Source organism: Crinia signifera, chromosome 1, assembly GCF_055691185.1.
Source record: "Crinia signifera chromosome 1, ASM5569118v1, whole genome shotgun sequence".
NCBI classification, from domain to species: Eukaryota; Metazoa; Chordata; class Amphibia; order Anura; family Myobatrachidae; genus Crinia; species Crinia signifera.
Genome location: NC_139217.1, coordinates 475,664,958 through 475,691,573, shown reverse-complemented (window position 1 = coordinate 475,691,573; position 26,616 = coordinate 475,664,958). Strand labels below are relative to the sequence as shown.

The following is a 26,616-nucleotide window of genomic DNA, read 5'->3' as shown; positions in this document are numbered from 1 at the left end:
TTACTGTCCCAGATCAGCTCAGTGACGGGCACAGTATAAGTGGACCAGAGCAGCTCAGTGACGGGCACTTTATAGGGGGACCAGATCAGCTCAGTGACGGGCACAGTATAGGTGGACCAGACCAGCTCAGTGACGGGCACTGTATAGAGGGACCAGACCAGCTCAGTGACAGGCACAGTGTAGGGGGACCAGACCAGCTCAGTGACGGGCACAGTATAGGGGGACCAGACAAGCTCAGTGACGGGCACAGTATAGGGGGACCAGAGCAGTTTAGTGACGGGCACAGTATAGGGGGACCAGAGCAGCTCAGTGACGGGCACAGTAAGTGGGGACCAGAGCAGCTCAGTGATGGGCACAGTAAGGGGGGACCAGACCAGCTCAGTGACTGGCACAGTATATGGGGACCAGACCAGCTCAGTGACGGGCACAGTATATGGGGACCAGACCAGCTCAGTGACGGGCACGGTATAGGGGGACCAGACCAGCTCAGTGACGGGCACAGTATATGGGGACCAGACCAGCTCAGTGACGGGCACGGTATAGGGGGACGAGACCAGCTCAGTGACTGGCACAGTATAGGGGGACCAGAGCAGCTCAGTGACGGGCACAGTATATGGGGACCAGACCAGCTCAGTGACGGGCACAGTATATGGGGACCAGACCAGCTCAGTGACGGGCACGGTATAGGGGGACCAGACCAGCTTAGTGACGGGCACAGTATATGGGGACCAGACCAGCTCAGTGACGGGCACGGTATAGGGGGACCAGACCAGCTCAGTGACGGGCACGGTATAGGGGGACCAGAGCAGCTCAGTGACGGGCACAGTATAGGGGGACCAGACCAGCTCAGTGACGGGCACAGTATAGGGGACCAGACCAGCTCAGTGACTGGCACGGTATAGGGGGACGAGACCAGCTCAGTGACTGGCATGGTATAGGGGGACCAGAGCAGCTCAGTGACGGGCACAGTAAGGGGGGACCAGACCAGCTCAGTGACGGGCACAGTATAGGGGGACCAGAGCAGCTCAGTGACGGGCACAGTATAGGGGGACCAGACCAGCTCAGTGACGGGCACGGTATAGGGGGACGAGACCAGCTCAGTGACTGGCACGGTATAGGGGGACGAGACCAGCTCAGTGACTGGCACGGTATAGGGGGACCAGAGCAGCTCAGTGACGGGCACAGTAAGGGGGGACCAGACCAGCTCAGTGACGGGCACAGTATAGGGGGACCAGAGCAGCTCAGTGACGGGCACAGTAAGGAGGGGCCAGACCAGCTCAGTGACGGGCACGGTATAGGGGGACGAGACCAGCTCAGTGACTGGCACGGTATAGGGGGACGAGACCAGCTCAGTGACTGGCACGGTATAGGGGGACCAGAGCAGCTCAGTGACGGGCACAGTAAGGGGGGACCAGACCAGCTCAGTGACAGGCACGGTATAGGGGGATCAGACCAGCTCAGTGACTGGCACGGTATAGAGGGACCAGACCAGCTCAGTGACGGGCACGGTATAGGGGGACCAGACCAGCTCAGTGACGGGCACGGTATAGGGGGACCAGACCAGCTCAGTGACGGGCACGGTATAGGGGGACCAGACCAGCTCAGTGACGGGCACGGTATAGGGGGACCAGACCAGCTCAGTGACGGGCACGGTATAGGGGGACCAGACCAGCTCAGTGACGGGCACGGTATAGGGGGACCAGACCAGCTCAGTGACGGGCACGGTATAGGGGGACCAGACCAGCTCAGTGACGGGCACGGTATAGGGGGACCAGACCAGCTCAGTGACTGGCACGGTATAGGGGGACCAGACCAGCTCAGTGACGGGCACGGTATAGGGGGACGAGACCAGCTCAGTGACGGGCACGGTATAGGGGGACCAGACCAGCTCAGTGACGGGCACGGTATAGGGGGACGAGACCAGCTCAGTGACGGGCATGGTATAGGGGGACGAGACCAGCTCAGTGACGGGCACGGTATAGGGGGACGAGACCAGCTCCGTGACTGGCACGGTATAGGGGGACGAGACCAGCTCCGTGACTGGCATGGTATAGGGGGACGAGACCAGCTCCGTGACTGGCAAGGTATAGGGGGACGAGACCAGCTCAGTGACGGGCACGGTATAGGGGGACCAGACCAGCTCTGTGACGGGCACGGTATATTGGGACCAGACCAGCTCAGTGACGGGCACGGTATAGGGGGACCAGACCAGCTCAGTGACGGGCATGGTATATGGGACCAGACCAGCTTGGGGTCACATGGGGGGTGTCTGAGTCATGTCTTCAGCAGGCAGAGCACATATAGGTGCTGTGAGGTGATTATATTACCCTGCCGGAGGACCAGACATTGTGGGAACAGCTCTGTATCTCCGCCACCTTCTCCCAGGCTCCTTATCTATGACTCTTACATGACTTCGTTGTTCTCTGTGAGGAAATAGCCCCATTGCGCTAATCCCACTAACAAGCAGCCCATCCGTCAGCTCAGATCTCCTAATCCCCGCTATAGCCACATAATTGGATTTTGGTTTGCTGAACCAGGATACTGAAACCTGCCAATATACTGCAGGCACACGGGTAATCTCTGGATGTAGACAGAGCTCTCACATCAGTAGCAGCTTCCCTATAAATTCAGGTGGCGTTATGGAGTGTGCATAACAGACCCAGTACATTATATGTGTCGTCCCCCGCTCCCCCCACTGTGCTGCGTAGTGTAGCGGACAGGCAGATGGATGTATCAGGCCTGATTGTCAGCACCGTACAGATCAGACACCTGCGACCTCTCCATCACTGGCTGTAGTAGCCTCAGGCTCCAGGAACACAGACGCTGTGTATTATATGTGCGCCCCCCCCCCCCGTCCCCCCACTGTGCTGCATAGTGTAGCGGACAGGCAGATGGATGTATCAGGCCTGATTGTCAGCACCGTACAGATCAGACACCTGCGACCTCTCCATCACTGGCTGTAGTAGCCTCAGGCTCCAGGAACACAGACGCTGTGTATTATATGTGCGCCCCCCCCCCCGTCCCCCCACTGTGCTGCATAGTGTAGCGGACAGGCAGATGGATGTATCAGGCCTGATTGTCAGCACCGTACAGATCAGACACCTGCGACCTCTCCATCACTGGCTGTAGTAGCCTCAGGCTCCAGGAACACAGACGCTGTGTATTATATGTGCGCCCCCCCCCCGTCCCCCCACTGTGCTGCATAGTGTAGCGGACAGGCAGATGGATGTATCAGGCCTGATTGTCAGCACCGTCGCCCAGGCGTGTGTCACATAGTATCACATACAGATCAGACACCTGTGACCTCTCCATCGCTGGCTGTAGCAGCCTCAGGCTCCAGGAACACAGACGCTGTGTATTATATGTGCGCCCCCCCCCCACTGTGCTGCGTAGTGTAGCGGACAGGCAGATGGATGTATCAGGCCGTATGTGTCGTCCCCCGCTCCCCCCACTGTGCTGCGTAGTGTAGCGGACAGGCAGATGGATGTATCAGGCCTGATTGTCAGCACCATACAGATCAGACACCTGTGACCTCTCCATCGCTGGCTGTAGCAGCCTCAGGCTCCAGGAACCAGACGCTGTATATTATATGTGCATGTCCCGTCCCCCCCCCCCCCCCCCCCCCCCCACTGTGCTGCATAGTGTAGCGGACAGGCAGATGGATGTATCAGGCCTGATTGTCAGCACCGTACAGATCAGACACCTGCGACCTCTCCATCACTGGCTGTAGTAGCCTCAGGCTCCAGGAACACAGACACTGTATATTATATGTGTCCCCCCACCCACCCACCCCCGCTCCCCCCACTGTGCTGCATAGTGTAGCGGACAGGCAGATGGATGTATCAGGCCTGATTGTCAGCACCGTACAGATCAGACACCTGCGACCTCTCCATCACTGGCTGTAGTAGCCTCAGGCTCCAGGAACATGGACACTGGAGGGAAGAGGACGGAGGGGAGTATAAGGGGAGATGAGGTCCGAGAGATGAGTTGGTGTAAAGGTGCCCATACACTTGTTTGATTTGGGACAGATCGGGCTGAGAAATCAGCCCAAATCGGATGTGTTTGATGTCTCCCTCGGGTCCGATGGATGGTCCTGTGCCCATCCTACTCTGCCCCTTTCCCAGCGGCAGGGAGCAGGATCGCATGCCCTGATCACGGGGGTCAGATGGCCATACACTGCTGCGGTACATCGCATTAATGTATGGGCACCTGGGAGTGTGAGTTGTGTGGATTATATTGGGAAGGGAACCAGTGTAGGGTGTGTAGGAGAGGGGAGGTGGATGTAGTACATTTGGTGAGGAAGATGAGTCGGGCAGTAGCACTTAGGATGGACTGAAGTAGAGGGAGGCCTATGTTAGGAGAAGTAGTCCAGTCTGGAGATGACCAATGAGTGGATGAGGGTCTTGGTAGCACCCTGGTTGAGAAAGGGCCTGATCCTGGTGATATCTCTGGGGTGGAAGTGACGAGTCTCTGTATGATGTGAAGGAGAGGGAGGAGACCAGGATAATGCCAGGACAGGTGGCACTTGAGACTAGAGGAGATAGTAGTGTCATCAAGATGTGACAGTGTGGGGGGGGGGGGGGTGATCAGATCAGTCTAACACATGTTAAGTTTAGGAAAGCACTGGGACATCCAAGAAAGTTATCTGAGTGTCCTGATCTTGAAAGTCGATAATATGGGTGACCACACAGGACTGACTGTACACATAGAAGCGGGGATGATATGGGTGACATCACAAGACTGACAGTACACATAGAAGTATAGATAATATGGGTGACATCACAAGACTGACTGTACACATAGAAGGATTCAGTATTAAATCCCGGCGGTCGGGATCCCGGCGTTCAGAATCCTGTCGCTGGAATCCCGACGCTGGAATCCCGATCGCTGAAATCCCGATCACCGAATCCCGACAAGGGAGAAAGTGTCGGGATTTCGGCGATCGGGATTCCAGCGTCGGGATTCTGAACGCCGGGATCCCGACCGCTGGGATTTACACTGCATCCCCACATAGAAGCATAGATAATATGGGTGACATCACAAGACTGACAGTACACATAGAAGCGGGGATTATATGGGTGACATCACAAGACTGACAGTACACATAGAACCGGGGATGATATGGGTGACATCACAAGACTGACAGTACACATAGAAGCGGGGATGATATGGGTGACATCACAAGACTGACAGTACACATAGAAGCGGGGATGATATGGGTGACATCACAAGACTGACAGTACACATAGAACCGGGGATGATATGGGTGACATCACAAGACTGACAGTACACATAGAAGCGGGGATGATATGGGTGACATCACAAGACTGACAGTACACATAGAAGCGGGGATGATATGGGTGACATCACAAGACTGACAGTACACATAGAACCGGGATGATATGGGTGACATCACAAGACTGACAGTACACATAGAAGCGGGGATGATATGGGTGACATCACAAGACTGACAGTACACATAGAAGTGTAGATAATATGGGTGACATCACTGGACTGACTGTACACATAGAAGTATAGATAATATGGGTGACATCACAGGACTGACTGACCCTGGACACGGCTAGGACTCTGGACCCTGGACACAGCTACGCTAGACTCTGGACATAGCTAGGACTCTGGACACAGGCTGTGTAATTATACTTACATGTAGATACCTTGTATCATTGAGAATTTAGGAGGTCCCCCCCCCCCCCATCACACAGGCAGGAATACATTTGGCAGTGTCTGATAGCAGTGTGCACAATGTACAATTACCTGTGTATTACACGTGAGGTGTCATTCACAGGTCACAATATACAGTGCTGGCTTACATGTTGACGACAAGGAGAGGTGAGGGGTCAGTTCATTCCGGACCTGCTGTATATATCTAATACACCGGTATATAGCTGCAGTAACACAAATGTATTGCACCTTAATAAATATGTACTTGTCCATATTATATCTATGTCAATGCAACACTGTATGCTATAAGGGCGGAGAGGGTTTCCGGGGACTGTAACCTTATTGTGTCCTACTCATATCCGCAGTGTTCCAAGGCGTACTCCAGCCAGTTCCTGGACACATTCCACGCACACAATATGGCGGTAGATGCGGTGCGGTGGAATCCCTTCCATCCCAAAGTCTTTATCTCCTGCAGCTCAGACTGGACGGTGAAGATCTGGGAACATAACATCAAGTATGTATCACCCGTCCCTCTGTATAACACCCGGTTACTGTATCACCTGTCCCTCTGTATAACACCCGGTTACTGTATCACCTGTCCCTCTGTATAACACCAGGTTACTGCATCACCTGTCCCTCTGTATAACACCAGGTTACTGTATCACCTGTCCCTCTGTATAACACCAGGTTACTGCATCAGCTGTCCCTCTGTATAACACCCGGTTACTGTATCACCCTTCCCTCTGTATAACACCAGGTTACTGTATTACCTGTCCCTCTGTATAACATCAGGTTACTGTATCACCTGTCCCTCTGTATAACACCAGGTTACTGCATCACCCGCCCCTCTGTATAACACCAGGTTACTGCATCACCTGTCCCCCTGTATAACACCAGGTTACTGCATCACCTGTCCCTCTGTATAACACCAGGTTACTGCATCACCTGTCCCCCTGTATAACACCAGGTTACTGCATCACCTGTCCCTCTGTATACCACCAGGTTACTGCATCACCTGTCCCTCTGTATAACACCAGGTTACTGCATCACCCTGTCCCTCTGTATAACACCAGGTTACTGCATCACCTGTCCCTCTGTATAACACCAGGTTACTGCATCACCTGTCCCTCTGTATAACACCAGGTTACTGTATTACCTGTCCCTCTGTATAACACCAGGTTACTGTATCACCTGTCCCTCTTTATCACCCGTCCCTCTGTATAACACCAGGTTACTGTATCACCCATCCCTCTGTATACCACCAGGTTACTGTATCACCCGTCCCTCTGTATAACACCAGGTTACTGCATCACCTGCCCCTCTGTATCACCTGTCCCTCTGTATAACATCAGGTTACTGCATCACCTGTCCCTCTGTATAACACCAGGTTACTGTATCACCTGCCCCTCTGTATAACATCAGGTTACTGCATCACCTGTCCCTCTGTATAACACCAGGTTACTGTATCACCTGCCCCTCTGTATAACACCAGGTTACTGTATAACCTGTCCCTCTGTATAACACCAGGTTACTGTATCACTGTCCCTCTGTATAACACCAGGTTACTGTATCACCTGTCCCTCTGTATCACCCGTCCCTCTGTATAACACCAGGTTACTGTATCACCCGTCCCTCTGTTTACCACCAGGTTACTGTATTACCTGTCCCTCTGTATAACATCAGGTTACTGTATCACCCGTCCCTCTGTATAACACCAGGTTACTGCATCACCTGCCCCTCTGTATCACCTGTCCCTCTGTATAACATCAGGTTACTGCATCACCTGTCCCTCTGTATAACACCAGGTTACTGTATCACCTGCCCCTCTGTATAACACCAGGTTACTGTATCACCCGTCCCTCTGTATAACACCAGGTTACTGTATTACCTGTCCCTCTGTATAACACCAGGTTACTGTATCACCTGTCCCTCTGTATAACACCAGGTCACTGCATCACCTGTCCCTCTGTATAACACCAGGTTACTGTATTACCTGTCCCTCTGTATCACCCGTCCCTCTGTATAACACCAGGTTACTGTATCACCCGTCCCTCTGTATACCACCAGGTTACTGTATCACCGTCCCTTTGTATAACACCAGGTTACTGTATTACCCGTCCCTCTGTTTACCACCAGGTTACTGTATTACCTGTCCCTCTGTATAACATCAGGTTACTGTATCACCTGCCCCTCTGTATCACCTGTCCCTCTGTATAACATCAGGTTACTGCATCACCTGTCCCTCTGTATAACACCAGGTTACTGTATCACCTGCCCCTCTGTATAACACCAGGTTTACTGTATCACCTGTCCCTCTGTATGACACCAGGTTACTGTATTACCTGTCCCTCTGTATAACACCAGGTTACTGTATCACCTGTCCCTCTGTATCACCCGTCCCTCTGTATAACACCAAGTTACTGTATCACCTGTCCCTCTGTATCACCCGTCCCTCTGTATAACACCAGGTTACTGTATCACCCGTCCCTCTGTATAACACCAGGTTACTGCATCACCTGTCCCTCTGTATAACACCAGGTTACTGCATCACCTGTCCCTCTGTATAACACCAGGTTACTGCATCACCTGTCCCCCTGTATAACACCAGGTTACTGTATCACCCGTCCCTCTGTATAACACCAGGTTACTGCATCACCTGCCTCTCTGTATAACACCAGGTTACTGCATCATTTGCCTCTCTGTATAACACCAGGTTACTGTTATAGCCCCCCCCCCCCCCTTGCAATGTGGCACTACCATAGTGATAAGTATAGGTGACGGATGATTACCAGCACTGACACTGATTGTTCTCCTGTCCTGTTACATGTACTCTGATTCCTCCATGTCCCAGTGTTGTGTATACTATGGTGTGTGACATTGTGTCACTGTGTATACGTGTGCGGCACTACCATAGTAATAAGTATAGGTGACGGATGATTACCAGCGCTGACACTGACACTGATTGTTCTCCTGTCCTGTTACATGTACTCTGATTCCTCCATGTCCCAGTGTTGTGTATACTATGGTGTGTGACATTGTGTCACTGTGTATATGTGTGCGGCACTACCATAGTAATAAGTGTAGGTGACGGATGATTACCAGCGCTGACACTGATTGTTCTCCTGTCCTGTTACATGTACTCTGATTCCTCCATGTCCCAGTGTTGTGTATACTATGCTGTGTGACATTGTGTCACTCTGTATATGTGTGCGGCACTACCATAGTAATAAGTGTAGGTGACGGATGATTACCAGCGCTGACACTGATTGTTCTCCTGTCCTGTTACATGTACTCTGATTCCTCCATGTCCCAGTGTTGTGTATACTATGGTGTGTGACATTGTGTCACTGTGTATATGTGTGCGGCACTACCATAGTAATAAGTATAGGTGACGGATGATTACCAGCGCTGACACGACCATGATTGTTCTCCTGTCCTGTTACATGTACTCTGATTCCTCCATGTCCCTGTGTTGTGTATACTATGCTGTGTGACATTGTGTCACTGTGTATATGTGTGCGGCACTACCATAGCAATAAGTATAGGTGACGGATGATTACCAGCGCTGACACTGACCATGATTGTTCTCCTGTCCTGTTACATGTACTCTGATTCCTCCATGTCCCAGTGTTGTGTATACTATGGTGTGTGACATTGTGTCACTGTGTATACGTGTGCGGCACTACCATAGTAATAAGTATAGGTGACGGATGATTACCAGCGCTGACACTGACACTGATTGTTCTCCTGTCCTGTTACATGTACTCTGATTCCTCCATGTCCCAGTGTTGTGTATACTATGGTGTGTGACATTGTGTCACTGTGTATATGTGTGCGGCACTACCATAGTAATAAGTATAGGTGACGGATGATTACCAGCGCTGACACTGATTGTTCTCCTGTCCTGTTACATGTACTCTGATTCCTCCATGTCCCAGTGTTGTGTATACTATGCTGTGTGACATTGTGTCACTGTGTATATGTGTGCGGCACTACCATAGTAATAAGTATAGGTGACGGATGATTACCAGCGCTGACACTGATTGTTCTCCTGTCCTGTTACATGTACTCTGATTCCTCCATGTCCCAGTGTTGTGTATACTATGCTGTGTGACATTGTGTCACTGTGTATATGTGTGCGGCACTACCATAGTAATAAGTATAGGTGACGGATGATTACCAGCGCTGACACTGATTGTTCTCCTGTCCTGTTACATGTACTCTGATTCCTCCATGTCCCAGTGTTGTGTATACTATGGTGTGTGACATTGTGTCACTGTGTATATGTGTGTGGCACTACCATAGTAATAAGTATAGGTGACGGATGATTACCAGCGCTGACACTGATTGTTCTCCTGTCCTGTTACATGTACTCTGATTCCTCCATGTCCCAGTGTTGTGTATACTATGATGTGTGACATTGTGTCACTGTGTATATGTGTGCGGCACTACCATAGTAATAAGTATAGGTGACGGATGATTACCAACACTGACACTGATTGTTCTCCTGTCCTGTTACATGTACTCTGATTCCTCCATGTCCCAGTGTTGTGTATACTATGGTGTGTGACATTGTGTCACTGTGTATACGTGTGCGGCACTACCATAGTAATAAGTATAGGTGACGGATGATTACCAACACTGACACTGATTGTTCTCCTGTCCTGTTACATGTACTCTGATTCCTCCATGTCCCAGTGTTGTGTATACTATGGTGTGTGACATTGTGTCACTGTGTATACGTGTGCGGCACTACCATAGTGATAAGTATAGGTGACGGATGATTACCAGCGCTGACACTGATTGTTCTCCTGTCCTGTTATATGTACTCTGATTCCTCCATGTCCCAGTGTTGTGTATACTATGATGTGTGACATTGTGTCACTTTGTATATGTGTGCGGCACTACCATAGCAATAAGTATAGGTGACGGATGATTACCAGCGCTGACACTGACCATGATTGTTCTCCTGTCCTGTTACATGTTCTCTGATTCCTCCATGTCCCAGTGTTGTGTATACTATGGTGTGTGACATTGTGTCACTGTGTATACGTGTGCGGCACTACCATAGTAATAAGTATAGGTGACGGATGATTACCAGCGCTGACACTGATTGTTCTCCTGTCCTGTTACATGTACTCTGATTCCTCCATGTCCCAGTGTTGTCTATACTATGGTGTGTGTGACATTGTGTCACTGTGTACGTGTGCGGCACTACCATAGTAATAAGTATAGGTGACGGATGATTACCAGCGCTGACACTGACCATAATTGTTCTTCTGTCCTGTTACATGTACTGATTCCTTCATGTCCCAGTGTTGTGTATACTATGCTGTGTGACATTGTGTCACTGTGTATATGTGTGCGGCACTACCATAGTAATAAGTGTAGGTGACGGATGATTACCAGCGCTGACTCTGATTGTTCTCCTGTCCTGTTACATGTACTCTGATTCCTCTATGTCCCAGTGTTGTGTATACTATGGTGTGTGACATTGTGTCACTGTGTATATGTGTGCAGCACTACCATAGTAATAAGTATAGGTGACGGATGATTACCAGCGCTGACACTGACCATGATTGTTCTTCTGTCCTGTTACATGTACTGATTCCTCCATGTCCCAGTGTTGTGTATACTATGCTGTGTGACATTGTGTCACTGTGTATATGTGTGCGGCACTACCATAGTAATAAGTATAGGTGACGGATGATTACCAGCGCTGACACTGACCATGATTGTTCTCCTGTCCTGTTACATGTACTCTGATTCCTCTATGTCCCAGTGTTGTGTATACTATGGTGTGTGACATTGTGTCACTGTGTATATGTGTGCAGCACTACCATAGTAATAAGTGTAGGTGACGGATGATTACCAGCGCTGACTCTGATTGTTCTCCTGTCCTGTTACATGTACTCTGATTCCTCTATGTCCCAGTGTTGTGTATACTATGGTGTGTGACATTGTGTCACTGTGTATACGTGTGCGGCACTACCATAGTAATAAGTATAGGTGACGGATGATTACCAGCGCTGACCATGATTGTTCTCCTGTCCTGTTACATGTTCTCTGATTCCTCCATGTCCCAGTGTTGTGTATACTATGGTGTGTGACATTGTGTCACTGTGTATACGTGTGCGGCACTACCATAGTAATAAGTATAGGTGACGGATGATTACCAGCGCTGACACTGATTGTTCTCCTGTCCTGTTACATGTACTCTGATTCCTCCATGTCCCAGTGTTGTCTATACTATGGTGTGTGTGACATTGTGTCACTGTGTACGTGTGCGGCACTACCATAGTAATAAGTATAGGTGACGGATGATTACCAGCGCTGACACTGACCATAATTGTTCTTCTGTCCTGTTACATGTACTGATTCCTCCATGTCCCAGTGTTGTGTATACTATGCTGTGTGACATTGTGTCACTGTGTATATGTGTGCGGCACTACCATAGTAATAAGTGTAGGTGACGGATGATTACCAGCGCTGACTCTGATTGTTCTCCTGTCCTGTTACATGTACTCTGATTCCTCTATGTCCCAGTGTTGTGTATACTATGGTGTGTGACATTGTGTCACTGTGTATATGTGTGCAGCACTACCATAGTAATAAGTATAGGTGACGGATGATTACCAGCGCTGACACTGACCATGATTGTTCTTCTGTCCTGTTACATGTACTGATTCCTCCATGTCCCAGTGTTGTGTATACTATGCTGTGTGACATTGTGTCACTGTGTATATGTGTGCGGCACTACCATAGTAATAAGTATAGGTGACGGATGATTACCAGCGCTGACACTGACCATGATTGTTCTCCTGTCCTGTTACATGTACTCTGATTCCTCTATGTCCCAGTGTTGTGTATACTATGGTGTGTGACATTGTGTCACTGTGTATATGTGTGCAGCACTACCATAGTAATAAGTGTAGGTGACGGATGATTACCAGCGCTGACTCTGATTGTTCTCCTGTCCTGTTACATGTACTCTGATTCCTCTATGTCCCAGTGTTGTGTATACTATGGTGTGTGACATTGTGTCACTGTGTATATGTGTGCAGCACTACCATAGTAATAAGTATAGGTGACGGATGATTACCAGCGCTGACACTGACCATGATTGTTCTTCTGTCCTGTTACATGTACTGATTCCTCCATGTCCCAGTGTTGTGTATACTATGCTGTGTGACATTGTGTCACTGTGTATATGTGTGCGGCACTACCATAGTAATAAGTATAGGTGACGGATGATTACCAGCGCTGACACTGACCATGATTGTTCTCCTGTCCTGTTACATGTACTCTGATTCCTCTATGTCCCAGTGTTGTGTATACTATGGTGTGTGACATTGTGTCACTGTGTATATGTGTGCAGCACTACCATAGTAATAAGTATAGGTGACGGATGATTACCAGCGCTGACACTGATTGTTCTCCTGTCCTGTTACATGTACTCTGATTCCTCCATGTCCCAGTGTTGTGTATACTATGATGTGTGACATTGTGTCACTGTGTATATGTGTGCGGCACTACCATAGTAATAAGTATAGGTGACGGATGATTACCAGCGCTGACACTGATTGTTCCCCTGTCCTGTTACATGTACTCTGATTCCTCCATGTCCCAGTGTTGTGTATACTATGATGTGTGACATTGTGTCACTGTGTATATGTGTGCGGCACTACCATAGTGATAAATATAGGTGACGGATGATTACCAGCGCTGACACTGACCATGATTGTTCTCCTGTCCTGTTACATGTACTCTGATTCCTCCATGTCCCAGTGTTGTGTATACTATGGTGTGTGACATTGTGTCACTGTGTATATGTGTGCGGCACTACCATAGTAATAAGTATAGGTGTCGGATGATTACCAGCACTGACACTGATTGTTCTCCTGTCCTGTTACATGTACTCTGATTCCTCCATGTCCCAGTGTTGTGTATACTATGGTGTGTGACATTGTGTCACTGTGTATATGTGTGCGGCACTACCATAGTAATAAGTATAGGTGACGGATGATTACCAGCGCTGACACTGACACTGATTGTTCTCCTGTCCTGTTACATGTACTCTGATTCCTCCATGTCCCAGTGTTGTGTATACTATGCTGTGTGACATTGTGTCACTGTGTATATGTGTGCGGCACTACCATAGTAATAAGTATAGGTGACGGATGATTACCAGCGCTGACACTGACACTGATTGTTCTTCTGTCCTGTTACATGTACTCTGATTCCTCCATGTCCCAGTGTTGTGTATACTATGCTGTGTGACATTGTGTCACTGTGTATATGTGTGCGGCACTACCATAGTAATAAGTATAGGTGACGGATGATTACCAGCGCTGACACTGACTCTGATTGTTCTCCTGTCCTGTTACATGTACTCTGATTCCTCCATGTCCCAGTGTTGTGTATACTATGATGTGTGACATTGTGTCACTGTGTACGTGTGCGGCACTACCATAGTAATAAGTATAGGTGACGGATGATTACCAGCGCTGACACTGATTGTTCTCCTGTCCTGTTACATGTACTCTGATTCCTCCATGTCCCAGTGTTGTGTATACTATGCTGTGTGACATTGTGTCACTGTGTATATGTGTGCGGCACTACCATAGTAATAAGTATAGGTGACGGATGATTACCAGCGCTGACACTGATTGTTCTCCTGTCCTGTTACATGTACTCTGATTCCTCCATGTCCCAGTGTTGTGTATACTATGATGTGTGACATTGTGTCACTGTGTATATGTGTGCGGCACTACCATAGTAATAAGTATAGGTGACGGATGATTACCAGCGCTGACACTGATTGTTCTCCTGTCCTGTTATATGTACTCTGATTCCTCCATGTCCCAGTGTTGTGTATACTATGGTGTGTGACATTGTGTCACTGTGTATATGTGTGCGGCACTACCATAGTGATAAGTATAGGTGTCGGATGATTACCAGCGCTGACACTGACACTCATTGTTCTCCTGTCCTGTTACATGTACTCTGATTCCTCTATGTCCCAGTGTTGTGTATACTATGGTGTGTGACGTTGTGTCACTGTGTATATGTGTGCGGCACTACCATAGTAATAAGTATAGGTGTCGGATGATTACCAGCGCTGACACTGACACTGATTGTTCTCCTGTCCTGTTACATGTACTCTGATTCCTCCATGTCCCAGTGTTGTCTATACTATGGTGTGTGTGACATTGTGTCACTGTGTACGTGTGCGGCACTACCATAGTAATAAGTATAGGTGACGGATGATTACCAGCGCTGACACTGATTGTTCTCCTGTCCTGTTACATGTACTCTGATTCCTCCATGTCCCAGCGTTGTGTATACTATGATGTGTGACATTGTGTCACTGTGTATATGTGTGCGGCACTACCATAGTAATAAGTATAGGTGACGGATGATTACCAGCGCTGACACTGACACTGATTGTTCTCCTGTCCTGTTACATGTACTCTGATTCCTCCATGTCCCAGTGTTGTGTATACTATGGTGTGTGACATTGTGTCACTGTGTATATGTGTGCGGCACTACCATAGTAATTAGTATAGGTGACGGATGATTACCAGCACTGACACTGACCATGATTGTTCTCCTGTCCTGTTACATGTACTCTGATTCCTCTATGTCCCAGTGTTGTGTATACTATGCTGTGTGACATTGTGTCACTGTGTATATGTGTGCGGCACTACCATAGTAATAAGTATAGGTGACGGATGATTACCAGCGCTGACACTGACACTGATTGTTCTCCTGTCCTGTTACATGTACTCTGATTCCTCCATGTCCCAGTGTTGTGTATACTATGCTGTGTGACATTGTGTCACTGTGTATATGTGTGCGGCACTACCATAGTAATAAGTATAGGTGACGGATGATTACCAGCGCTGACACTGATTGTTCTCCTGTCCTGTTACATGTACTCTGATTCCTCCATGTCCCAGTGTTGTGTATACTATGGTGTGTGACATTGTGTCACTGTGTATACGTGTGCGGCACTACCATAGTAATAAGTATAGGTGACGGGTGATTACCAACACTGACACTGATTGTTCTCCTGTCCTGTTATATGTACTCTGATTCCTCCATGTCCCAGTGTTGTGTATACTATGATGTGTGCCATTGTGTCACTGTGTATATGTGTGCGGCACTACCATAGTAATAAGTATAGGTGACGGATGATTACCAGCGCTGACACTGATTGTTCTCCTGTCCTGTTATATGTACTCTGATTCCTCCATGTCCCAGTGTTGTGTTTACTATGGTGTGTGACATTGTGTCACTGTGTGTATATGTGTGCGGCACTACCATAGTAATAAGTATAGGTGACGGATGATTACCAGCGCTGACACTGATTGTTCTCCTGTCCTGTAATATGTACTCTGATTCCTCCATGTCCCAGTGTTGTGTATACTATGGTGTGTGTGACATTGTGTCACTGTGTATACGTGTGCGGCACTACCAGAGTAATAAGTATAGGTGACGGATGATTACCAGCGCTGACACTGACACTGATTGTTCTCCTGTCCTGTTATATGTACTCTGATTCCTCCATGTCCCAGTGTTGTGTATACTATGGTGTGTGACATTGTGTCACTGTGTATGTGTGCGGCACTACCATAGTAATAAGTATAGGTGACGGATGATTACCAGCGCTGACACTGATTGTTCTCCTGTCCTGTTACATGTACTCTGATTCCTCCATGTCCCAGTGTTGTGTTTACTATGGTGTGTGACATTGTGTCACTGTGTGTATATGTGTGCGGCACTACCATAGTAATAAGTATAGGTGACGGATGATTACCAGCGCTGACACTGATTGTTCTCCTGTCCTGTAATATGTACTCTGATTCCTCCATGTCCCAGTGTTGTGTATACTATGGTGTGTGTGACATTGTGTCACTGTGTATACGTGTGCGGCACTACCATAGTAATAAGTATAGGTGACGGATGATTACCAGCGCTGACACTGATTGTTCTCCTGTCCTGTTACATGTACTCTGATTCCTCCATGTCCCAGTGTTGTGTATACTATGGTGTGTGACATTGTGTCACTGTGTATATGTGTGCGGCACTACCATAGTAATAAGTATAGGTGACGGATGATTACCAGCGCTGACACTGATTGTTCTCCTGTCCTGTTACATGTACTCTGATTCCTCCATGTCCCAGTGTTGTGTATACTATGGTGTGTGACATTGTGTCACTGTGTATGTGTGCGGCACTACCATAGTAATAAGTATAGGTGACGGATGATTACCAGCGCTGACACTGACCATGATTGTTCTCCTGTCCTGTTACATGTACTCTGATTCCTCCATGTCCCTCTGTTGTGTATACTATGGTGTGTGACATTGTGTCACTGTGTATACGTGTGCGGCACTACCATAGTAATAAGTATAGGTGACGGGTGATTACCAGCGCTGACACTGACCATGATTGTTCTCCCCAGGACACCGATGTTTGTGTTTGACCTGAACTCAGCAGTGGGAGATGTGGCCTGGGCCCCCTATTCCTCCACCGTGTTTGCAGCGGTCACCTCTGATGGAAAGGTATGGGAATCTTACAGTACTGTATATGTGGCCGCCATAGTCTGTGTGGGTGCCATATGAGGACCTGACATATCCTGGGATCCTCATGGTCAGTATACCGACATCATCGATATCCCAACTGTTAAATACCCGACAGCTGGGATCACGATTTACAGGGGCTACTCCTTCTCATGGGGGTTCCACAACCCTCTTAGCGAAGCCCACAAGGGGCTGCTTTGTTTTCTTCCCCCTATCGGCATACCAGGGGTCAGATTCCCAATTGTCAGCCCGTCATGCCGGACCCTGTCTGTGTACTGGGGGATTTTCCATATTCCTGTGTGGGGGGTCCTGCGCCCCTGTTCCTGGCAGTACTAATGTAGACTCTCAATGGGATCCCATATTCCTGTGTGGGGGGTCCTGCGCCCCTGTTCCTGGCAGTACTAATGTAGACTCTCAGTGGGATTCCATTACCCTGTGTGGGGGTCCTGCGCCCCTGTTCCTGGCAGTACTAATGTAGGCTCTCAGTGGGATCCCATATTCCTGTGTGGGGGGTCCTGCGCCCCTGTTCTTGGCAGTACTAATGTAGACTCTCAGTGGGATTCCATTATCCTGTGTGGGGGGTCCTGCGCCCCTGTTCCTGGCAGTACTAATGTAGGCTCTCAGTGGGATCCCATTATCCTGTGTGGGGGGTCCTGCGCCCCTGTTCCTGGCAGTACTAATGTAGACTCTCAATGGGATCCCATATTCCTGTGTGGGGGGTCCTGCGCCCCTGTTCCTGGCAGTACTAATGTAGACTCTCAGTGGGATCCCATTACCCTGTGTGGGGGGTACTGCGCCCCTGTTCCTGGCAGTACTACTGTAGGCTCTCAGTGGGATCCCATATTCCTGTGTGGGGGTCCTGCGCCCCTGTTCTTGGCAGTACTAATGTAGACTCTCAGTGGGATTCCATTATCCTGTGTGGGGGGTCCTGCGCCCCTGTTCCTGGCAGTACTAATGTAGGCTCTCAGTGGGATCCCATTATCCTGTGTGGGGGGTCCTGCGCCCCTGTTCCTGGCAGTACTAATGTAGACTCTCAATGGGATCCCATATTCCTGTGTGGGGGGTCCTGCGCCCCTGTTCCTGGCAGTACTAATGTAGACTCTCAGTGGGATCCCATTACCCTGTGTGGGGGGTACTGCGCCCCTGTTCCTGGCAGTACTACTGTAGGCTCTCAGTGGGATCCCATATTCCTGTGTGGGGGTCCTGCGCCCCTGTTCCTGGCAGTACTAATGTAGACTCTCAGTGGGATCCCATATTCCTGTGTGGGGGGTCCTGCGCCCCTGTTCCTGGCAGTACTAATGTAGACTCTGAGTGGGATCCCATTATTCTGTGTGGGGGGTCCTGCACCCCTGTTCCTGGCAGTACTAATGTAGACTCTCAGTGGGATCCCATATTCCTGTGTGGGGGGGTCCTGCGCCCCTGTTCCTGGCAGTACTAATGTAGACTCTCAGTGGGATTCCATATTCCTGTGTGGGGGGTCCTGCACCCCTGTTCCTGGCAGTACTAATGTAGACTCTCAGTGGGATTCCATATTCCTGTGTGGGGGGTCATGCACCCCTATTCCTGGCAGTACTAATGTAGACTCTCAGTGGGATTCCATATTCCTGTGTGGGGGGTCATGCGCCCCTGTTCCTGGCAGTACTAATGTAGACTCTCAGTGGGATCCCATTATCCTGTGTGGGGGGTCCTGCGCCCCTGTTCCTGGCAGTACTAATGTAGGCTCTCAGTGGGATCCCATATTCCTGTGTGGGGGGTCCTGCGCCCCTGTTCCTGGCCGTACTAATGTAGGCTCTCAGTGGGATCCCATATTCCTGTGTGGGGGGGTCCTGCGCCCCTGTTCCTGGCAGTACTAATGTAGACTCTCAGTGGGATCCCATATTCCTGTGGGGGGGGGGGTCCTGCGCCCCTGTTCCTGGCAGTACTAATGTAGGCTCTCAGTGGGATCCAATTATCCTGTGTGGGGGTCCTGCTCCCCTGTTCTTAGCAGTACTAATGTAGGCTCTCAGTGGGATCCCATATTCCTGTGTGGGGGGTCCTGCGCCCCTGTTCCTGGCAGTACTAATGTAGACTCTCAGTTGGATTCCATATTCCTGTGTGGGGGGTCCTGCGCCCCTGTTCCTGGCAGTACTAATGTAGACTCTCAGTGGGATCCCATTACCCTGTGTGGGGGGTACTGCGCCCCTGTTCCTGGCAGTACTACTGTAGGCTCTCAGTGGGATCCCATATTCCTGTGTGGGGGTCCTGCGCCCCTGTTCTTGGCAGTACTAATGTAGACTCTCAGTGGGATTCCATTATCCTGTGTGGGGGGTCCTGCGCCCCTGTTCCTGGCAGTACTAATGTAGGCTCTCAGTGGGATCCCATTATCCTGTGTGGGGGGTCCTGCGCCCCTGTTCCTGGCAGTACTAATGTAGACTCTCAATGGGATCCCATATTCCTGTGTGGGGGGTCCTGCGCCCCTGTTCCTGGCAGTACTAATGTAGACTCTCAGTGGGATCCCATTACCCTGTGTGGGGGGTACTGCGCCCCTGTTCCTGGCAGTACTACTGTAGGCTCTCAGTGGGATCCCATATTCCTGTGTGGGGGTCCTGCGCCCCTGTTCCTGGCAGTACTAATGTAGACTCTCAGTGGGATCCCATATTCCTGTGTGGGGGGTCCTGCGCCCCTGTTCCTGGCAGTACTAATGTAGACTCTGAGTGGGATCCCATTATTCTGTGTGGGGGGTCCTGCACCCCTGTTCCTGGCAGTACTAATGTAGACTCTCAGTGGGATCCCATATTCCTGTGTGGGGGGGTCCTGCGCCCCTGTTCCTGGCAGTACTAATGTAGACTCTCAGTGGGATTCCATATTCCTGTGTGGGGGGTCCTGCACCCCTGTTCCTGGCAGTACTAATGTAGACTCTCAGTGGGATTCCATATTCCTGTGTGGGGGGTCATGCACCCCTATTCCTGGCAGTACTAATGTAGACTCTCAGTGGGATTCCATATTCCTGTGTGGGGGGTCATGCGCCCCTGTTCCTGGCAGTACTAATGTAGACTCTCAGTGGGATCCCATTATCCTGTGTGGGGGGTCCTGCGCCCCTGTTCCTGGCAGTACTAATGTAGGCTCTCAGTGGGATCCCATATTCCTGTGTGGGGGGTCCTGCGCCCCTGTTCCTGGCCGTACTAATGTAGGCTCTCAGTGGGATCCCATATTCCTGTGTGGGGGGGTCCTGCGCCCCTGTTCCTGGCAGTACTAATGTAGACTCTCAGTGGGATCCCATATTCCTGTGGGGGGGGGGGTCCTGCGCCCCTGTTCCTGGCAGTACTAATGTAGGCTCTCAGTGGGATCCAATTATCCTGTGTGGGGGTCCTGCTCCCCTGTTCTTAGCAGTACTAATGTAGGCTCTCAGTGGGATCCCATATTCCTGTGTGGGGGGTCCTGCGCCCCTGTTCCTGGCAGTACTAATGTAGACTCTCAGTTGGATTCCATATTCCTGTGTGGGGGGTCCTGCGCCCCTGTTCCTGGCAGTACTAATGTAGACTCTCAGTGGGATCCCATTACCCTGTGTGGGGGGTCCTGCACCCCTGTTCTTGGCAGTACTAATGTAGGCTCTCAGTGGGATCCCATTACCCTGTGTGGGGGGTACTGCGCCCCTGTTCCTGGCAGTACTAATGTAGACTTTCAGTGGGATCCCATATTCCTGTGTGGGGGGTCCTGCGCCCCTGTTCCTGGCAGTACTAATGTAGACTCTCAGTGGGATCCCATATTCCTGTGTGGGGGGTACTGCGCCCCTGTTCCTGGCAGTACTAATGTAGGCTCTCAGTGGGATCCCATATTCCTGTGTGGGGGGTCCTGCGCCCCTGTTCCTGGCAGTACTAATGTAGGCTCTCAGTGGGATCCCATATTCCTGTGTGGGGGGTCCTGCGCCCCTGTTCCTGGCAGTACTAATGTAGATTCTCAGTGGGATCCCATATTCCTGTGTGGGGGGTCCTGCGCCCCTGTTCCTGGCAGTACTAATGTAGACTCTCAGTGGGATCCCATATTCCTGTGTGGGGGGTCCTGCTCCCCTGTTCCTGGCACTACTAATGTAGACTCTCAGTGGGATTCCATATTCCTGTGTGTGGGGTCCTGCTCCCCTGTTCCTGGCAGTACTAATGTAGACTCTCAGTGGGATCCCATATTCCTGTGTGTGGGGTCCTGCTCCCCTGTTCCTGGCAGTACTAATGTAGACTCTCAGTGAGATTCCATTATCCTGTGGGGGGGGTCCTGTGCCCCTGTTCCTGGCAGTACTAATGTAGACTCTCAGTGGGATTCCATATTCCTGTGTGGGGGTCCTGCGCCCCTGTTCCTGGCAGTACTAATGTAGGCTCTCAGTGGGATCCCATATTCCTGTGTGGGGGGGTCCTGCGCCCCTGTTCCTGGCAGTACTAATGTAGACTCTCAGTGGGATCCTATATTCCTGTGTGGGGGGTCCTGCGCCCCTGTTCCTGGCAGTACTAATGTAGGCTCTCAGTGGGATCCCATATTCCTGTGTGGGGGGTCCTGCGCCCCTGTTCCTGGCAGTACTAATGTAGGCTCTCAGTGGGATCCCATATTCCTGTGTGGGGGGTCCTGCGCCCCTGTTCCTGGCAGTACTAATGTAGACTCTCAGTGGGATTCCATATTCCTGTGTGGGGGGTCCTGCACCCCTGTTCTTGGCAGTACTAATGTAGGCTCTCAGTGGGATCCCATTACCCTGTGTGGGGGTCCTGCACCCCTGTTCCTGGCAGTACTAATGTAGACTCTCAGTGGGATCCCATATTCCTGTGTGGGGGGTCCTGCGCCCCTGTTCCTGGCAGTACTAATGTAGGCTCTCAGTGGGATCCCATATTCCTGTGTGGGGGGTCCTGCGCCCCTGTTCCTGGCAGTACTAATGTAGGCTCTCAGTGGGATCCCATATTCCTGTGGGGGGGGGGTCCTGCGCCCCTGTTCCTGGCAGTACTAATGTAGACTCTCAGTGGGATCCCATATTCCTGTGTGGGGGGGTCCTGCGCCCCTGTTCCTGGCAGTACTAATGTAGGCTCTCAGTGGGATCCCATATTCCTGTGGGGGGGGGGGTCCTGCGCCCCTGTTCCTGGCAGTACTAATGTAGACTCTCAGTGGGATCCCATATTCCTGTGTGGGGGGTCCTGCGCCCCTGTACTTGTCATGGAGTCACTCTGTAACGTCATGTGACTCCTGTGGTTATTGTGTCATTATCGGTATGGCGCCATGCACTCCACCGTACCGCACTAACAGATACGGCTGTACTTTCAGCTTGTGGTGCAGTTAGTGGGAATGAGAGGGTTGGAAGTTGTGTGAGCGGAGTCTCGGAGGGCTGGCTATCTGCTGATAACTGACACTGCTGATAACTGACACTGCTGATAACTGACACTTCTTCATCATGAGCTTCATAAAGATGATTAGGTTTAGTCTAGCAGTAATATTCATACACCGCCTATAACCCAATATTACAGGCCAGAGACCTCTCTGATGTGATTACACCATCTCACCCACCTCTGCAGCGTCTCCAGGTATAGATGTGAGTCTGGTTGGGGCTGTCTGAGAGATCCTCTCTAATAATCCCCACCATGTGCTGGAACTAATGAAGCTGGAAGCAATGGAGCTTTAGTGTGTCCAGGGGAATCTCAGGCTGTGGGAGCATGTAATGGGGTATGGGGGGGGGGGGGGGGGGGCTGCACAAGCGTACTCCCCACACATCTGTAGGGATAATACCTGTGCCTAGTGGCTGCCAGCACCGCACCTCGGCCCTGTCTGCAGCCCATCTAATCCGTATTCCGGGAGAGAGGGAGCATGTAATGGGGTATGGGGGGGGGTGGGAGGGGGGGGTGCACAAGCGTACTCCTGTGGTTACATTGCACATCTGTAGGGATAATACCCGTGCCTAGTGGCTGCCAGCACCGCACCTCGGCCCTGTCTGCAGCCCATCTAATCCGTATTCCGGGAGAGAGGGAGCATGTAATGGGGTATGGGGGGGGTGGGAGGGGGGGGTGCACAAGCGTACTCCTGTGGTTACATCGCACATCTGTAGGGATAATACCCGTGCCTAGTGGCTGCCAGCACCGCACCTCGGCCCTGTCTGCAGCCCATCTAATCCGTATTCCGGGAGAGAGGGAGCATGTAATGGGGTATGGGGGGGTGGGAGGGGGGGTGCACAAGCGTACTCCTGTGGTTACATCGCACATCTGTAGGGATAATACCCGTGCCTAGTGGCTGCCAGCACCGCACCTCGGCCCTGTCTGCAGCCCATCTAATCCGTATTCCGGGAGAGAGGGAGCATGTAATGGGGTATGGGGGGGTGCACAAGCGTACTCATGTGGTTACACCGCACATCTGTAGGGATAATACCTGTGCCTAGTGGCTGCCAGCACCGCACCTCGGCCCTGTCTGCAGCCCATCTAATCCGTATTCCGGGAGAGAGGGAGCATGTAATGGGGTATGGGGGGGGGGGTGAACAAGCGTACTCCTGTGGTTACACCGCACATCTGTAGGGATAATACCTGTGCCTAGTGGCTGCCAGCACCGCACCTCGGCCCTGTCTGCAGCCCATCTAATCCGTATTCCGGGAGAGAGGGAGCATGTAATGGGGTATGGGGGGGGGGGGGGGGTGCACTAGCGTACTCCTGTGGTTACACCGCACATCTGTAGGGGTAATACCTGTGCCTAGTGGCTGCCAGCACCGCACCTCGGCCCTGTCTGCAGCCCATCTAATCCGTATTCCGGGAGAGAGGGAGCATGTAATGGGGTATGGGGGGGGGGGGGGGGGGTGCACAAGCGTACTCCTGTGGTTACACCGCACATCTGTAGGGATAATACCTGTGCCTAGTGGCTGCCAGCACCGCACCTCGGCCCTGTCTGCAGCCCATCTAATCTGTATTCCGGGAGAGAGGGAGCATGTAATAGGGTATGGGGGGGGGGGGTGTACAAGCGTACTCCTGTGGTTACACTGCACATTTGTAGGGATAATACCTGTGTCCAGTGGCACCTCGGCCCTGTCTGCAGCCCATCTAATCCGTATTCCGGGAGAGAGGGAGCATGTAATGGGATATGGGGGTGGGGTGGTGCACAAGCGTACTCCTGTGGTTACACCGCACATCTGTAGGAATAATACCTGTGCCTAGTGGCTGCCAGCACCGCACCTCGGCCCTGTCTGCAGCCCATCTAATCCGTATTCCGGGAGAGAGGGAGAATGTAATGGGGTATGGGGGGGTGCACAAGCGTACTCCTGTGGTTACACCGCACCTCTGTAGGGATAATACCTGTGCCTAGTGGCTGCCAGCACCGCACCTCGGCCCTGTCTGCAGCCCATCTAATCTGTATTCCGGGAGAGAGGGAGCATGTAATGGGGTATGGGGGGGGAAGGGGTGCACAAGCGTACTCCTGTGGTTACACCGCACATCTGTAGGGGTAATACCTGTGCCTAGTGGCTGCCAGCACCGCATCTCTGCCCTGTCTGCAGCCCATCTAATCCGTATTCCGGGAGAGAGGAAGCATGTAATGGGGTAAGGGGGGGGGGGTGCACAAGCGTACTCCTGTGGTTACACCGCACATCTGTAGGGATAATACCTGTGCCTAGTGGCTGCCAGCACCGCACCTCGGCCCTGTCTGCAGCCCATCTAATCCGTATTCCGGGATAGAGGGAGCATGTAATGGGGTATGGGTGGGGAGGTGCACTAGCGTACTCCTGTGGTTACACCGCACATCTGTAGGGGTAATACCTGTGCCTAGTGGCTGCCAGCACCGCACACTCAAGTGTGCCCCAAAAACCGTACGCATGTTCCCTTGTAGTCACCCTCGTGACGCCCCCCCCTTTTTTTCGGGATAATACCTGTGCCTAGTGGCTGCCAGCACCGCACCTCGGCCCTGTCTGCAGCCCATCTAATCTGTATTCCGGGAGAGAGGGAGCATGTAATAGGGTATGGGGGGGGGGTGTACAAGCGTACTTCTGTGGTTACACCGCACATCTGTAGGGATAATACCTGTGCCTAGTGGCTGCCAGCACCGCACCTCGGCCCTGTCTGCAGCCCATCTAATCTGTATTCCGGGAGAGAGGTAGCATGTAATGGGGTATGGGGGGGGTGGGAGGGGGGGGTGCACAAGCGTACTCCTGTGGTTACACCGCACATCTGTAGGGATAATACCCGTGCCTAGTGGCTGCCAGCACCGCACCTCGGCCCTGTCTGCAGCCCATCTAATCTGTATTCCGGGAGAGAGGGAGCATGTAATGGGGTATTGGGGGTGCACAAGCGTACCCCTGTGGTTACACCGCACATCTGTAGGGATAATACCTGTGCCTAGTGGCTGCCAGCACCGCACCTTGGCCCTGTCTGCAGCCCATCTAATCTGTATTCCGGGAGAGAGGGAGCATGTAATGGGGTATGGGGGGAGGGGGGGGGTGTACAAGCGTACTCCTGTGGTTACACCGCACCTCTGTAGGGATAATACCTGTGCCTAGTGGCTGCCAGCACCGCATCTCGGCCCTGTCTGCAGCCCATCTAATCCGTATGTGAGGATACGGGATTCGTCAATCACTCAGACACCGAGCAGATGAAACCAAAATATGGTTTATTTTTATCACAGCACACGAAAGTAGATGAAGACAGGAAAAAGATTCAAATGTAGCATATAAACGTTATCGGGTAGCAGTCCAATGGCAGTCCTTGTAGCAGCAGTTCCAAAGCACAAAACTATCACTCCTCCACACAGCAGTGATAGCAGATAAGTCCACACGATACCTAGACAGAGCATAACCTCTTAGTCCAGGACAGTCCATCAATCTCCCTCCTGGCTTGTGTGCAAGTCATCTTTAAAAACTTCTAATTTCCCACGCGTCTCCATACCATCAGTGGGCTTGCACTCGATCTCGATTGGTGGATTCAAGAGTCAGGTTTATCCCCCCTCCCAGGTACTGCTGCTGCCCCCCCCCTGCTGGGTCAGGCCCCAAAGAGTCTACTAGAGTCCAGAAAGGCACAAAGGAGTGTAAATACAATTAAGGTAATTTGGTTATGTCCTGATTACCCCCTGTGAACATTTCCTGTTGATAGCAGGAACAAAAGTATGGTAATTGGACATACCCAGGAAAGAATTCACCACAAGGTTATTTCCTGTCCGACCAGATTTGCTTAACAGCATCTAATACTATGGTACACACAGATATGGGGAATATGAGGGTACCGACGGACTAAAATAGTACATTAATTACTACACCTAATAAAATATAGTAATTACAGATTTACAGTGAGTCTGATAACCTCACACCGTATTCCGGGAGAGAGGGAGCATGTAATTGGGTATGGGGGGGGGGGGGGTGCACAAGCGTACTCCTGTA

The 26,616-nt window shown here is 51.0% G+C and overlaps 1 protein-coding gene across 1 annotated transcript in view; it reads left to right on the top strand.

Annotated features, from left to right (window-relative positions):
* DNAI1 (dynein axonemal intermediate chain 1) overlaps positions 1 to 26,616 on the top strand; it is a 292,217-nt gene that overhangs the window by 117,348 nt on the left and 148,253 nt on the right. The window contains exons 18-19 of the mRNA XM_083155454.1: positions 6,048 to 6,196; positions 17,153 to 17,252. Coding sequence (XP_083011580.1) covers positions 6,048 to 6,196; positions 17,153 to 17,252 — 249 coding nt within the window. The remainder of the gene's footprint in view (positions 1 to 6,047; positions 6,197 to 17,152; positions 17,253 to 26,616) is intronic.